This window comes from Myotis brandtii, unplaced genomic scaffold (genome assembly GCF_000412655.1).
Source record: "Myotis brandtii unplaced genomic scaffold, ASM41265v1 scaffold470, whole genome shotgun sequence".
Classification (NCBI taxonomy): Eukaryota; Metazoa; Chordata; class Mammalia; order Chiroptera; family Vespertilionidae; genus Myotis; species Myotis brandtii.
The window spans coordinates 983,522-1,000,337 of NW_005367953.1; the positions used below are offsets into that span (position 1 = coordinate 983,522).

General features: G+C 39.5%; 1 protein-coding gene across 1 annotated transcript in view; it reads left to right on the top strand.

Moving 5' to 3' along the window:
• The window catches only part of FBN2 (fibrillin 2), a 253,892-nt gene that overhangs the window by 4,922 nt on the left and 232,154 nt on the right, over positions 1-16,816 (top strand). Inside the window, exons 4-5 of the mRNA XM_014547293.1 lie at positions 2,774-2,872; positions 5,658-5,753. Of these exons, the coding sequence (XP_014402779.1) occupies positions 2,774-2,872; positions 5,658-5,753 (195 nt within the window). The remainder of the gene's footprint in view (positions 1-2,773; positions 2,873-5,657; positions 5,754-16,816) is intronic.

Sequence of the window (16,816 nt, forward strand, 5' to 3'; positions counted from 1 at the left end):
CCTCTGAGTGTCAGCTTTACATACTTTTGGTCTTTGAATAACACTGTGCACTTTACTTGTTTAGAAGATCAGTTTTAGAAATCTCAGAGTAACATTTAATATTGTAGACTGCATTTCTACTACTTGAAATATTTAGGTGCTTATGAAATACACTGGAAAGTACATGGATCATGAATCTATAAAAGGCATATACTTGAAATGATCTTTATATATATCCAAGAAACATTTGCTATACTTATGTCAAGAGATATATATCTACAAAAATATTTATTACTGCATTTAGAAAATATTAAAAGTACCAAGAATATAAAATAGTGCACAAAATAAAGGGAGGGAGAATGTAATGCCTTTATAGTCTTTTATATGGGTCGCACCTAAATTTTAACTTCTAATATTTCTGCACTAAATTCAGTAGTCCAATTATTTCAACATTTAAGATGAGAATATATGGAGGTATTAACCAACTTGAAATCACTATAAAATCAAAACCAAGAATTTTGATTCCAGGATTTTCTGATGATAATACATTTCTTTTTCTATTTATTTAATTTTAATCATTTTACCAAAGAAAACCTCTGAGGAAACTTACAAAAAGAGAATAAGTAAAATACAAATAGAAAATGAGGACCAAATATTAATTTTCTCATACATTTGTACATCACCATTCTTTCTCTATAGAAAGATACTAAAATGTCAACTTCTAGAATTTTAATGTTTGGCCTTGACTAGGCTTCATGAGGAAAAGAAGATATTAAAAGTAAAACATTCCTCAAACTACTGGAAATCTATTGCATTTTTATTTTAGTCTCTGTGTTTCTTTGTCATTGTTCTTAACTGTGGCCTGCAAAGATCACTGAAGTACTTCCAAGCTTCCAAATATTTGTTTCCAAAAGGATGGAATTGACTTTCTCACTTTCCATTTGTTTTTTAAAATCTTGTTAGAACATGAAGCAATGGAAAAGTTTGCTTATTAATTTATTTATTGGGAAATTGTTATAAAGGCCATTTTGATCAGTGGAATGACAATGGGAAGGGGTTGGCCCAGAAACATAGCCTTTGAGACCTGAAGAGAGATGAGAACACTCCAATGTAATCCTTTGGTTTTATTTTACCAATGAGGAAATTAAACCCAAAGAAGCTGTATTTTCTCCCCTCCCCACACGTGCAGTGGGTCAGGGGCAGAACAAGAACTCAACTTCAGACCTCCTGCATACAATATACTCTTTACTGTGCCATGCATCTTCTCCCAACATCACTGAAATCCCAACACCCAGGTCTTCTCTCCCTCTCCCTGTGGTATTTTTGGATCTCATGGTTTTTGTGTGATTATGGAAGGGACAAAAATTTAGGTGAGGAGCATTCTTGCTTCTCAGTGGCTCACAGATATAGTGGACAAGCTTGTGGCCATGACATGGAGCTGTCTGTAGGATCTGGGTAGGAATACTTTGTATTCACCTAAGCCTAGACTAAATGTCTACCTGCTGGGGATGAGGGGGCTTTGAAACAAAATAATATTTTAATGAACATTTTTTTCATTAGAAAGTTTTTGGTGATTAGAAACTCTAGTACATTTTAAGAATGGTCAACTTCATGGTAGGAACCATGTTCTTGCCTAAAATCAGTTTTCTATTTTCGCACCATGATCTATGACATTTTCATTTATAGGGAATATTAATGGAAATGGTGGTGATATTATGTGGATGTCAAAAGGCAATTTAGAGAAGAAAAACTATTATTAAGTTAGTTTGCTTCTATAGAACACGTCCTTATCATTATTGGGGTTCTCTGATCTATTTGAAACTTGTGGGATCCCTCTCTAGCATAAGACATATATGCACATTGGCATAAATGTTTATAGCTAGTTTCGGGGTATTCCCAGACTCTCTCCTCTTCTTGTCTTCATGCACCCAGTCATGGAGCATTAAAGCACATAGCTTTTGTACACAAAGAGAGAATTCAGTTGTGGGTATAGAGATAAATCTCTCCACTCCTAAATGAACTGACTCTAAATATGGGAGAGGCTTTCCATTTGAATGTGCTCAGCTAATGATTTTGAGGATCCATGGTATGTGCCTATCATTCTTTGCTGTGATGACCTTCATACCTTGGAGGTCACAGCTGCAGGAGGCTTTGACTCTCCCTCCATCAAAATGTCGCAGCAGCTTCTCTGAGCAGCAGGAATAGGCTAGGTTGTGGAGATAATATGGGAGAAGAAAGGCTGGAGGAAGGAGAGAAGGAATTATTAAGGGAATAAAGATTGATGATGGTGCAGGTCAGATACCAGCCGGGAAGGAATGTGCATTGAACCCCTGGGGCTTGGCCAACTCATTAGGGCCTGGAGTCTCTGGCTCAGCCAATTTCACATTCCCTGTCTCATCTGAAGGTCCCTTACAGAGTGGGTTGTGTTTTCCGAGAGTATGCAGGACCTCTGGGTTTCATCAACCCTCCCAGCTTCCTACTAGGACCAAGACTGTCTTCTCATGGTAAATTCTGCATATAAACTCTGACTTGTAGAAAAGACAACCTGTATATAGGAGAGTTCAACAATTAGAAATATGCAACTTGAAATAGCTTCATTTGTTTGCACCTTATGATACTTGTTCTCATGTCTACAATGGGTAATTTGATTGCATATCTGAAATTAGATATTACATATTGCATATTTTATATTTTAGTTTTCCAAATTTATTGTTTTTAACTATAGCTTTCTTGTGTTGTAAACCATGGTTTATTACGTAATTATTCATTTATTTCCCTATTGTGCTTTCTACAGCAATATGTAGAAATAGTTGTGGAGATGGATTTTGTTCCCGTCCTAACATGTGTACTTGTTCCAGTGGCCAAATATCACCGACCTGTGGATCAAAATCAAGTATGTTTCTTATGTGACCTTATTTACTGCATGATCCTTAAGCTTTTGAGTAAATTCTAAATGTCCTTTTCAATGAGGCTATACATCCATGATTATTTTCCTCACTAGTCACGTCTGGTTTAATCTTTGGAGTAAGTCTTGGGTGATTTATTTCTGGTCCAGAAGCTATGTGTTTGTGCAGTGAAAGAGCCTGGATTCAATGGAGAAGTGATTCTTTGTGAATAATAGCTATAATTTACTGGGTTTTTACAATGTGCAAAGTGTTTGACTGTATCACTTATTTAATCCTCACACGGACACTATGAGATACTATTGTTACCCCATTTTACAGAGAAGGATATTGAAGCACACACATAAGTAACTTGCCCAAGGTAACAGATTTGAATTCAGATATTCTGAAGCCTAAACCTATAGACTCAAACCCTAGGCTCTGTTTATTGTCTTGCTTAACTCCTGTGGCTCATATCCTGTTTTGTGGGTTAACTAAAGGGGAAGGATCAAAAGATTGAGGAGAAAACAAATATTTATTATTTACTGACCAGATGCTTCACATATATTAACTTATTTTGCTTTACACATATTAACTCCCAACATCTCTGTAAGATCACTGTAACAGTGGACTAAGATTGTATTATTAACGACCCAATTAGAAAGTGTTGGGTCTTTAAGTCCCAGGTTAATCTTTTAGGCAGTGTTTAAGATAGCATTATAACAAGGAGGAAGCTGGTATTGTTTATTTAACTGCTCAATAATTAAATACATCTTTATGTCTGCCTTAAAGTAGTGTGAACTTGTTACACTTTTAACATTTTTCTCCACAAAATTTCCCCAAGTAAAGGTAATAGAAAATCCCAATGATTTAGTAATATAAGATTCAAGATTCATGTAAGAATTGTCATTGTCTTTCTGATGAAACTTCTGATTAAAACTCTAGTTTCACTTTCTTTGAAAATAATTTGTCATTGTCACAGCCTTTTAAAGCCTATTACTCAGAATTCATTGAGACTTTTTAGCAAATTTCCTGTACACTTATCCCGAACATCCCTTATCTGATTGCCTGGAAGAAACCCTTGCCTGTATCTTCATTATCCTATTTTCTTATTTTTATCATATATGCCCTCAGCAAAAAACCCAATCCTGAAGAAATTTTACCTAATTCCTCTACCTGGATAGCTGAATAATCCCTGGCCCACCCTTGGTTTACGGTGTATAATTCAGTAGGGAATCCATGAATTAGTCATTTAGTCTTGACTAATACTATCAACCTTTCCACCACAAACTTTTCTACTCTTTCTAGTCTTTATCCTGCTCCACCTCCCTAAAGTATTAATCACCATTAATCACTATCTTCTTGAAGCACTTTCCTTTCCCTTCACTTATCAGTGGCCTACAATCCTCCTTCTCTTAGTTGTTATTTTTTAGTCTCCTTTCTGTATCTCTTTCATTAGCCTTTCATTTAATGTTTGGTATTCCTAAGAGGTCTGTCCTCTGTGGATGAACTCATTTACATATATGCCTTCAAGTACTACCAAGATGTTCCTAACTCATAATTGTCTCTGGAGTAGATCCTTCCACTGGGCCTTATATTCACATGTTCCATTTATCTATTCAACGTCTCCACCTGAATGCATCTGAAACTTGGTCACATGAAACTGTTGATTCATTACGGACCACAGTCTACTTCTTCCACAGTTTTTCTTGCCTCAGCAAATGGCACTACCATCCACACAGTAATTAAGCAACTGCTTCTCTTTTTCTCACATCAACTCTTTTTAAGAAGACCTACCAGTTCTACTGGAAAGTATATCTCAAATACATCTTCTTTCCATCACCACTGCTACCAAGTGGTTCAAGCCACCCTCACCTGGACTATTGCAGTAACCTCTTGATGGTTTCCCTAGCTTCTACTCTTGCCCTCATTAAATCCATTCTCTGCAAAGCAGCTAAAGTAGTCTTTTAAAAATATAAATCATCACTTTATTGTCTTATTTATATCCTTTCGATGATTCCCAGTTGAATTTGGGATAATGCAAATGCTTCTATGGCACAGGAAGCCTTGCATTATCTAGCTGACGGCTTCTCTAAGGTTTTCTCTTCCCAACCATTCTCTTTATAATCATGTGAACCTTTTAGTTCTTCAGAGGAAACCTTTTATTATCCTAAGACCTTTTGGATTGGTGGGCCCTCTCCCCGTGAGGTTCCTCCTTGGTACTTCTCATACGTGGCTAATTCTAGTCCTTCAGAATTCAGTTTAATGTTGCATCAGAGTGGTCTCATCTGGTTCCTGTGTCGAGGTACCTTCTGGCTCCAAACTGTTCTTCTTTACAACACAGTTTCCTTCAGAGAACTTATCACAATTTATAATGACATCATGGTATTTGTTTTCTTGTGTTTTGTCTATTTCCCATGGAAATGGAAGCTCCATGAGAGTAGATACCAAGACCATCATGATAGCAGGGCACTGACCTCATAGGGCAGGTACTCAGCCCCTGCATTCTGAACAGTTACACTGTCTCCTGCATCTTGGAAACTACACTACTAGTTACCTTATATTTATTTCCTTTCACACTGAAAGTATAATATATATTAAACATGTATAATATGAAAGCATAATATAAACATATATTGTAACATATATGTTCATTTGTGCACTTATTACAAATATATACAGATCTGCTTGGGGTATAAAATTTTCATTGACTTGAATATTTGGTATAGTTCTATAACTCACAGATACTGTGATTTTGACCATTGATATTATTATAATTTTTGTTGTCCTTTGCAGTTCAGCAGTGCAGCGTTAGATGCATGAATGGTGGGACCTGTGCAGAAGACCATTGCCAGTGCCAGAAGGGATATATTGGAACTTACTGTGGACAACGTAAGGAACATTAGCATAGACTTGATTTAGTAGAAATTATGAGATTTAGTAGGTATTTCATACTAAGTCATAATGTAAGGTCTTGTGAAGCCCATGATCCTTTAAAAAAGTAATTTTATGTAGTAAGCATACTTTACAACTGAATTTCTAAATTTTATCTAAAGGGTTTTTTTCTGACTTTTAAATAATTTTTGCATTGTGTAGTATTGATGTTGTTGAATACTACTAGTGCTTTATCAAATTTGACACATATCACCAGTAAATATTGGTATACCTTTCTGAAAAAATAGTGGTTTTCTTTGCTTTGATATCTCTCTCTCTCTCTCTCTCTCTCTCTCTATAGTTATATTTATATTTATGTATATATATGTGTGTGTGTGTATGTCTATATAATCATATATATGATTTTTTTTAGGATTTCCCAAAATTAAACCTTGGAGAGCCAATTTTATAAATTGTCCTTTGCTCAAAATATATTTAATTATATAATACCATAGTACAGGGTTGTGAAATGATTTTTTAGAAATTAGGTGTCATCACCCTAGCTGGTTTGGCTCAATGGATAGAGCATTGGCCGGCAGACTGAAAGGTCCTGGGTTCGATTCCGGTCGAGGGCACATGCCTGGGTTGTGGGCTTGATCCCCAGTAGGGGGTGTGCAGGAGGCAGCCGATCAATGATTCTCATATTGATGTTTCTATCTTTCTCTTTCCCTCTCCCTTCCTCTCTGACATCAATAAAAAATTTAAAAAAAGAAATTAGATGTCATTATGAAAGAGGGAACTTTAATCCAGCAAAGCTCTTATCTTCAATCACTGGAGAATATCCTGTACTAATCAAGAAATAACATTTTGGCAAGGATGTAAAGATTGTAGCTACTGGATTGTGACACATCACTGGGAAATACTTTAGGTTAGTGTTTCTCAAATTGTGGGACTCTTATGGGAAGGACATGACATGAAAGAAAGCTGAATCATAAATTGTAAGAAAGTCCCTATTTACTTCATTTGCATTTCATCAGATTCAGACTCTGGTTTTGCTGTTGCTAATCTTTAAGGCCTCCCTAAGAATTGCTCATAAGCTTTTTTAACATAAAATAGACTGAATCTTAGATGTGCAAGAATATCTAGCTTCTTTTAAATTAATTTTATTTTGTTGCAGTTAAAATGTTTTTAAATTGTAGTAAAATGTATATAACTTAAACATTTCCATTTTAACCATTTTTAATTGTACAGTTTAGTAGCATTAAGCACATTCACATTGTTGTGCAATCATCACCACCATCCATCTACAGCTCCTTTTTTCTTGTTGCTGAACTAAAACTGTGTACCCATTAAACAGTAACTCCCCATTTCTCTCTCACCCTAGCTACTGGCAGCCACCATTCTACTTTCTGTCTCTATGAATTTGACTACTCTAAGTACAGCATATAACTATGATCATATAGTACTTGTTTTTTTGTGACTGGCTTACTTCACTTAGCATAATTTTGTTCATGGTTCATCCCTATTATAGTATTCTAGAGGCCTGGTGCACAAAATTCGTGCACAGAGGAAGGATGGCCCCTCAGCCTGGCCTGCACCCTCTTGCAATCCAGGATCCCTTGGGGGATGTCCGACTGCCGGTTTAGGCCCGATCCTGCAGTCGGACATCCCTCTCGCAATCCAGGACTACTGGCTGCTAACTGCTCACCTGCCTGCCTGCCTGATTGCCCCTAACCACTCTGTCTGCCTACCTCATCACCCCAACCACTCACCTGCCTGCCTGATCGCCCCTAACCACTCGCCTGCCTGCCTGATCACCCCTAACTGCTCGCCTGCCTGCCTGATCTCCTCTAACCATCTCTGCCTCGGCCCCTGCCACCGCGGCTTTGTGCAGAAGGACGTCCGGAATGACGTCCTGAAGGTCGTTTGGCTGTCTGGTCTAATTAGCATATTACACTTTTTATTATTATAGACTAGTAGCCCGGTGCACAAAATTTGTGCACTCGAGGGGGGGGGGTCCTGGGGGTCCCTCAGTTATTAAACATTTATCGGCACAACACTGACCACATTGGTGGTGGTGGTGGTCTTGTCAGAATGTGTTATATTATGCAGATGAAAATCTATTTAAACAGATTTGATGTAGATATTTTCAAAGATGGAAGAATTGTCCCTGTCAACTATTTTAGTTGATTCATATCTTCAGTAATTGTCATCATTGCAAAGTTTTCAGTCCCCATATGGATTGCTGGATATAATAGGTCATGCACTGTCCCTGTCCTTTGTAGCCTTTGTTACCTTAAGGACTCTAGTTTTCCATTTATATGTTTAAGTACCAACCTTACTGGCTTAAAAATGTAAGCTTTTAACACTGCTCTCTCTGTTCCGTATCCTTCCGATGAAAAGTGGAGTTGGGTTGCAGCACAGGAGAGAAATTCAGAAGGGGAATATTGAAGTAATGACTACAGTAGGAGAAGAGGGAAACTGTTTCCCTGGCCACAGGCGCTGGCGCCCTGGACAACAGGGCTGGTAGCTTCTCCGGGTGGCTGCAGCCTGGGACCTCTGGCCGGTAGCTTGTCCATCTCCTGGGCTACAGCCAGCCCCAGGCGCTGGTGCCAGGACCAAAGGTGGGCGGCTTCTTCTTCTGGCAGCTTCTTCTTCTTCTGTGCTTCCAGGGAGGGGGTGTGGGGCAGGGAAGCCGCAGCCCGGGAAGCTGGCTGAGGCTGCTTCCCTGCCCACGCACCTGGCTTCTGTGATCGCCCCTGCACTGGGCTTCTGCAGTCACCCATTGCAGAAGCTGCGTGCGGGGCAGGGAAGCCGCGGCCAGGGACACTGGTGGCGGACGCTTCCCTGACCCACACCCAGCTTCTGCAATCACCCCCGCACCCGGCTTCGGCTTCTGCGGTCACCGATCCTAGAAGCCTGGTGCGGGGCAGGGAAGCTGTGGCCGGGGCGCTGGCAGAGGCTACTTCCTTGCCCACGCACCTGGCTTTTGTGATCGCCCCTGCACTGGGCTTCTGCAGTCACGGATCGCAGAAGCCGGGTTCCAGGCAGGGAAGCCGCGGGCGGGGCGCTGGTGGAGGCTGCTTCCCTGCCCTGCACCCAGCTTCTGCTGTCAGGGATCGCAGAAGCCGGGTGGGGGGCAGGGAAGCCACAGCCAGATACGCTGGGGGCGGCTGCTTTTCTGCCCTTGCACCCGGCTTCTGTGATCGCCCCTGCACTGGGCTTCTGCGGTCACCGATCCCAGAAGCCGGGTGCGGGGCAGGGAAGCCGGGACGCTGGCAGCAGCCGCTTCCCTGCCCCTGCATCCGGCTTCTGCATCGCTGTCTGTGTCCGCTTCCCTGCCCCACCCCCCAGGCTTCTCCGATCACCCACTGGTGGCAGGGCAAAGGTGGCCTCCAGGGCTGACCTTTGCCCTGCTCCCTGGCTCTTGCCTGCGCCTGGGTTTTTGATCACTGTCTTCCATCCTTCCCCTTTCGCTTTCCATCATTGCGAGTATGCAAATTAGCTGCCATCTTTGTTGGCGGTTAACCGCCATCTTGGCTGGCAGTTAATTTGAATATCGCCCTGATTAGCCAATGGGAAGGGTAGCGGAGGTACGGCTAATTACCATGTTTGTCTATTATTAGATAGGATATCAGAAGTTCCTTCCCTTTAAGGCTGAATAGTATTCCATTTTATGTATATAGCATATTTTATTTATGAATTTTTCCATCAATAGACACATGAGGTGCTTCCATCTTTTTGTTATTGTGAATAATGCTGCTGTGAACATGAGTGTACAAACATCCATTTGAGCCTCTGCTTTCAGTTCTACTGGGTATACTAGTATATCCATAAGTGGAATTACTGGATCATGTGGTAGTTCTATTTTTAATTTTTTGAGGAGCTGCAATACTGTTTTCCATGGTGGCTCACCATTTTACATTCCCACCAGCAATTGCACAAGGGTTCCAATTTCTCCACACCCTGGCCAACACTTGTTATTTCTCTGGGTGTTTTTCAATGATAGGCATCCTAATAGATATGAAGTTATATCTCCTTGTGGTTGTTAAAGTTATTTTTAAGATTGTCTTCAAGTTAGGGTGATTATAGTTTTCTGCTTATAAGTGCTATAAAGTTTTCTTTTAAGATCATTTTAAATAAGTAGTGAATCAATTTCAAGAAAAATATTCTGTTAAGACGAGGATTAGGCCAACATTTTCTATAAAAGTTAGATAGTAAATATTTTAGACTTCATGGTCTCATGACCAACTACTGAGCTCTGCCATTTTAGTGCAAAGGTGACTATGGGCAACATGTAAACGAAGGAGCTTGGCTGTGTCTCAGTAAAACTATATTTATGATCACAGAAATTTGAATTTCATCCAATTTCCACTGTCACAGAAATATTTTTCTTTTTATTTTTCAACTACATAAAGTGTGAAATCTCCTCCCAGTTCATGGGCAGTGCAAAAACAGGCCCTGTGCCATGTCTGGCCTGTGGGTCACAGTTTGTAAGCCTCTTCTGTGGGTGGTTCTCATGTATGGCAAAAACTATTAGGGTAATCTGAGATTGACTGAAGTTAGGGAAATGGATTGTTAAAGTATTTAAGAGAATACAGTGCACTGAGGCCAGTTTTCTTGCAAAAAGTAGGAGTTGCCAATGTAACACATTTTTTTTTGGTTTGCCTGGTGAGAGCAGGAAAGAGCTGGATGAGAGGAACAGAAATTCTAGCAAAGTTTAGTTTTTCATGGTTGATTTCTTTTCATGCATTCAGGTGTTTCCAAAATTTATACAGTGGACTCCAATTTATAATCATAAAAAAGGAAAAATATATTATGAGCATGACATTAATAAGCAGGCAGATTTTTACCTTTATATCTATAAAAGCATTAGAATAACTGATCATGTCTTTTACAGAGTTCAGTAGCCAGAGAGGAGAGACACAACTATCCTTCTGGAAACTCAACTTTTCACTCTTTCAGGGGAAAATCATAATTACTTTAAAATTAAAGAGTGAAGAACCTCGCCTCAAGTTAATCTTTCGGAGTATTTGCTCAAAGCTATCTTGAAACTAGCCACGTTCAGTCTGAATTCAGCTGCTGTACCTATCTGGGTGTATGTGTGTGTGTCTGTATTTTCCTGAAGGTTCTGCAGAAAGAGCTCTGGTAGGTGTGTCCCTTCCCTGTTCTTCACACGGAAATGGGAAACGAGGGATGACAAGTGGTTTCCCTTCCTGGAGGAGGTATTTTTTATGTTCTTCTGCCCGTGTCAAACCATACTGATTTCCATTCAGGAGAAAGCGAAAAGCACTGCATCAGAAAAGCAGCCTATACCTGAAAATTTGTTCTCTAAGATATATTATGGGATAAAACCATCGTTGCCCAACATTTAACTCAAGGGTAGTAGAACATATAGTATAAACAGAATATGTAACCTACAAAATTCATTGGTCAGCAAATAAAAGGGGAAGGTAAGATAACTAGTACATATCAGCTCAAGAAATAGTTTAAGGAAGATACTTTCTAAGAGTGTTACTATACTGTGAGTAAAGAAGCAGGTGTAATAATTTTCAGCTTGTGAATCCAGAAAAATTCTGGAAATATGATTGCAAAAATGATAATTATGAAAACATTTTAAAACTGCTTAGCTGCTTTCCTAGAAATGTATAAAGCATTCTTCAGAAAGCAGTCTTTATTTTATTTTGTCATGTATATTGAGTAACTGCTGTGTGCCCCACACTATGCAAGGGTTCCATCAGTGAGCAAACAAGATGATGCCCTACACTCACAGAGCTTATATTTGGTGAGGAAGACAATTAACAAGTAGGTGAAAAGGTAAATACCTAAAACAAATTAGGTAATGAGAGTTCTAGAAGAATAATGAGTAAGGGGGAGATAGTCTGGGTCAGGATACGCAGTTCTCTATTTTACATTGGTGATGTCTGAGAAGATGATTTTGAACACACACCCGAGTCTGTGTTTTTAGGTCAGTGGGGAAAGGGTTATAAGCAGAGGGAAAAGCAAATTCTAAGGACCTGTGTTGTGAACAGATTTTGTGTATTATGGAAACAATAAGAAGACCCATGCACGTGGCTGGAGGAAAGGAGATAATGGTGGGAGGTGAGTTCAGGGATGGAGGTGTAGGGCCTTATAGACTAAGGAAAGAATTTGGACTGTACCCTCAATATTAGGGGAAGCCATTGGGGCATTTGAGCAATGGAGTGATATGATCTGACATTTTAAAAAAAATCATTCTGGCTGGATTGATTTGTTGAAACTGGATTATAGAAAGGGCAAGAGAAAATGAGAGGCTGCCAGTTAGGAGGCTACTGGTGCTGGTGAATGATGCTGTAGTAATTGAGGATGTGATGAGTGCTAGGATTCTGCTTGTATTTTGGATGTAGAATCTATGAAAGAAAGTGGGTGCTGATGGTGGACTGGGTGTGGTGGTTAAGAAAAAAAGGAAAAGCAAAGATCCAGAGTGACAACTAGAGGATTTGGGTGGAGCTTTAGGCTGAATGGTGATGTCATTTCCTGAGATGGGAAAGACTAAGCGGGGAGTGGGTTGGACTGGGGAGTCAGGTGGAGCTGAGAACGCAGGATATCAAGAGTTCTGTTTTGGATTTAACAGTTTAAGAAGTCTGTTAGACCTCCAAGTGAAAAGAGCTGTGAACTCATACCTTAGCAGAGAAGTCAGAGATAGAGATATGAATTTGGGAACATATAGATTGAATTTTTATATGCCAGTCGATACTCTTTTAATGATAGGCCTAAATGAAAACCACTAGGTTGTTGATATAGATAGAGAAGTGGTTTGAAGGCAGAGCCCTGATTTAGCCCAACGTTTTGAGATGGAGAAGAGGAAGAGAAGCCAGCAGAGAAAAATGATAAAGAGTAGACAATGAAATAGGAGGAAAACAGGGAGAGTGTGGAATCCTGGAAGACAAATAAAGAAGATAGAGCCAATAGTAAAGATTCATATTGTCCTATGTCAAAACAATAGGCTTTTGTTTCTTTCATCTCTTTAGCATTTTAGCCTGGTCTAGTGTGCTATTTTTATCTAATACTAGAGGCCTGGTGCACGAATTCGTGCATGGGTGGGGTCCCGTCTTGCCTAGTCTTGATTGGGCTGATCAGGGCCGGCCAGGGGGAGGGACCGCGGGAGGTTGGCCGGCAGTGGGAGGTTAGCTGTGGAAGCACACTGACCACCAGGGGGCAGCTCCTGCATTGAGCATTTGTCCCCTGGTGGTCAGTGCGTGTCATAGAGACCGGTCGACCTGTTGTAACAGTCGCTTAGGCATTTATATATATAGATAGATGTTTGTGTAGAAGTATCAACCATAACATGTCTCAGTGTCTGTACCTAAGTTAATGGTATAAGAGTCTGCTAATAAAAACATATACTTGCCATATTACTTTGTACAAGTAGGTTCTCAGTAAATATTTACTGAATAAAAATCTTTAAGCTTCTGCAGTACATTGTCAGTGCTCTGTTTCACAGGCTGACCAGCATGAAACAGGGTATGCTTTTCCCTTCTCCCCAGCTTTCTGTAGTTAAGAAACCAGCTTTCTATTTCCTCTATAGTATGTCTTTTGCTCTCCTGTCTTTTGCTATATCTTATACCAGGTATAGGCATTTTTTTCATCTTGGGTGGTCAGCATTCTTTCCATGGTGGAAATGTAGGCATATTCAAGTTTCTTTCCAACTCTAGTTGAATGTAAATGTCTGTCTCTGTCATGTTTTATTACAAAATATATTATGTTATAAAATAACTTTTGTTATAACTCATTCAAAGGAAGGAAAATTACCTCTTTTTTGTTGTTCCAATTTTACATGTATTTACCGCTTCCCTTTTTTTGCTGTTGCTCTTCAGTGTAAACATTGGATGTTGTAGAGCAAGTTGTTTTCATACAAATACTCTATAGTATAAAAGAGAAAGGGAGTGAAGGTTTGTAGAATACCTTTAATGTCTAGCCACTGTGTATGTTATTGTATACACTATTTTATTTAATCCTCATACTTCTATGGGGTAGGGACTATTCACCCTATTTTACAGGCTGAGGATTGGAAAGATGTGATTAGGATATACTGGGGACAGCAGAACTCCTGATCTATTCACTGAATCATTTTGCTTCCCAAAAACAGTGGGAAAAAGGCTGTGAATTTTGACATATTGCAGGGTTTTTAAAAAAGTATCTGTGGTACATCAAATACTGCAGTGGGTGATGGGAAAACAAAGTCAAACACACTCTGGTCCCTGTCCTGGAAGAACTCACTCTAATATGAGAGCTAGGAATATAAGCAAATGGCTGTATCAGTGGATATCATCTTTTATTCTTCACTGCACCTCTTTATATTTTTTAAAAAATTATTCAGATGCCCCCCAAATCTTTTGTTTAAATGGGTTATATCTACTGATATTTATCTATTAAAAATGAAAATTGAGAAATTAAAAAATGTTGAATTCATTTAAAATAACAAAATAAAACCATTTTGTACGTTAACATATTTTTTTATGGACAATAATGTTTTTAAAACAAAAAAAAATTGAATGAGAAAAGAGAGGCATTGCTAATCTAAATTAAACCAGGCTTAATCTCTATTGGATGTTCTCTTTCCAATACAAGCTCGAGATGAACCCAGCCTGTTCTCCTACCTGGCATTTGGAAGCTCTGTTTGGAAAACCTGAGAGAAGCCCTTCCTCCACCTTCCCATAGATAGGTTCTGAGTGTCAGTCATGAACGCTTTTTCCCATTCATGTCTGAAAGGCTAGCATAAGTCTAATGAAAATATATCTGGAAAGATACTTTTTTGAGAGAAAGAAAAACATCGATTCATTGTTCCACTTATTTATGCATTCCTTGGTTAATTCGTATATGTGCTCTGACTGGGGATCAAACCCACAACTTTGGGACAATGCTCTACCCAACTGAACTATCCATCCAGGGTGGAAAAATGACTTTCATTTACATTTCTTATAGTTTGATAGTATTTAAAGAAAATTCCTCACCATTATAATTAATTACATTAGCTGAGTGCTACATTTTTGCAGTATATATTTTTAGTAATCGAAATCTTCAAATCTTGGCATTTGTTTCTGTGGAATTACTATTGAGAGTTCTCTTTCAGGTTTTTGTTTTCTTCCAGCGTTCCTGTCCACCCCCATCTTTCTCATGCCCTTTATTCCCTTTCTTTTATCCTCTATATTCATCTAATTTACTGCCCCATCCGTATTTCAAGGCAGTGATTATTTGTAAGTGGTCCTTTGGAGAAGTGAAGAACAGAAAGGTATGGTTCTTAGGGAGATGTCCTTGTGCAAATGTACACAGAATCCTGCCTTTGAGCAAAGCCTGGTGCAGACAAAGAATTTGAAGACCATTGGCACATTGATGCTTTAAGGTGAAGATACCTTTTGTTTCAAAGTGTGCTTTGGTCTTGCTACTGCCAGCAGAACAGAAGCTACTCTGAGCATTTGGTTGATGATAGGTAATCCAGTTCAATATTCCTGATAAGGAAAAAGCATTATTGCATCTTTAAATATCAGGTTATTTATTGAGTTTCTTATTTTTTGTATTTACCTCACTTGCAGGGCACATAACTATTCTTTCCCCCCTCACTTCCCTTTAAACTCTTCAACCCTATTCTTGGGCTCAGCTCACAGAGTATAATCCTCTTCTTCATCTGTGTGGACAGTGTTTATTCTGTTCAACAAGGTGGATGGATTTAGAGACAAGCTCTTAGCATCAGTATTTTCTCTTGGAGAAGACATGATTCTTGAATTCAGTTAGTCCTCAGTATGGTTCACAGGGTATTTATTTCTCAAGGAATCAGGAAAGTGATTTTTTCGGAGATTTCTTGTTGAGGTCTTGGCTGCTGAGCTAAATTACGTGGAGGGTGGTGTAGTGGGGAGAGAGTAGCTGCTCAGGTTCAGTTCTGGCTCCCTGGATCTCTCTGACCCCTGAATCCTAGACTCCCCATCCTCAGTCTGAAGGAGTGAAAGAGTGTGTCTGCATGTGTTTGTCATCATCACTTAAAAATTTTGGACTATAGGTTAATTTTCTATGAAAGAACTTATTGTACTGACACAGTGAGGTTTCTCCCTTTCTTTCATCTATAACTTGCACGTTCTCTGTACACATTAGTTATTTCTTTTGGTATTTTATTGTTGAACTGATAATATTTCCCTCATTTTTTCATGATAGTTTTGCCCTTTCCTAGTTTAACCTCTGCTCCTTTTTTGCCTTCTTTCTCTTCTCTGATTTTTGCTTCTTCGCTTTGTTGCCATATCCTCTTTATTTTTCTATATCAATTATCCTCTCATTCCTTTCTCCCTTTTTCTGCTTAGAATCTGCCTCCTTTTTCCTATATTTCCCCAGATTTTACTCACATTCTTACCTATAGGTTATAGATTATAGGGTTATTAGAACTGAAATAGAGAATTGAATAGTTATTTTCCAAATAGATGGGCATTAGAGCCAGCCAATCCTTGTGATTATGATTTTAAAACAACAACTTTTATCAGCCCTAGCCGGCTTTCTCAGTGGTTAGAGCATTGGCCCACAGACCAAAGGTTTGCGGGTGTTTTTTTTTTAAAAATATATTTTTATTGTTTTTTATTGATTTTTTACAGAGAGGAAGAGAAGGATAGAGAATTAGAAACATCGATGAGAGAGAAACATCAATCAGCTGCCTCCTGCACACGCTCCACTGGGGATGTGCCTGCAACCAAGGTACATGCCCCTGACCGGAATCGAACCCGGGATCCTTCAGTCCTCAGGCTGACGCTCCATCCACTGAGCCAAACCAGTCAGGGCAGGTTTGCGGGTTTGAATCCCAGTCAAGGGCATATACCTCCGTCCTAGGTTCGATCCCCTGCCCAGGTTAGGGCGTGTGCAGAGGGCAACCAATCCATGTGTCTCTCTCACCTCTCTCTCTCTCCCTCTCTCTTGTCCCTCCCTCCCTCCCTCCCTTCCACTCTCTCTAAAAATCAATGGAAAATATATTCTTGGGTGAGTTTGAGTCCTGGTCAGAGCACATGCCTGGGTTGCAGGCTCGATCCCCAGTGGGCAGCATGCAGGAGGCAGCTGATCAATTGTTC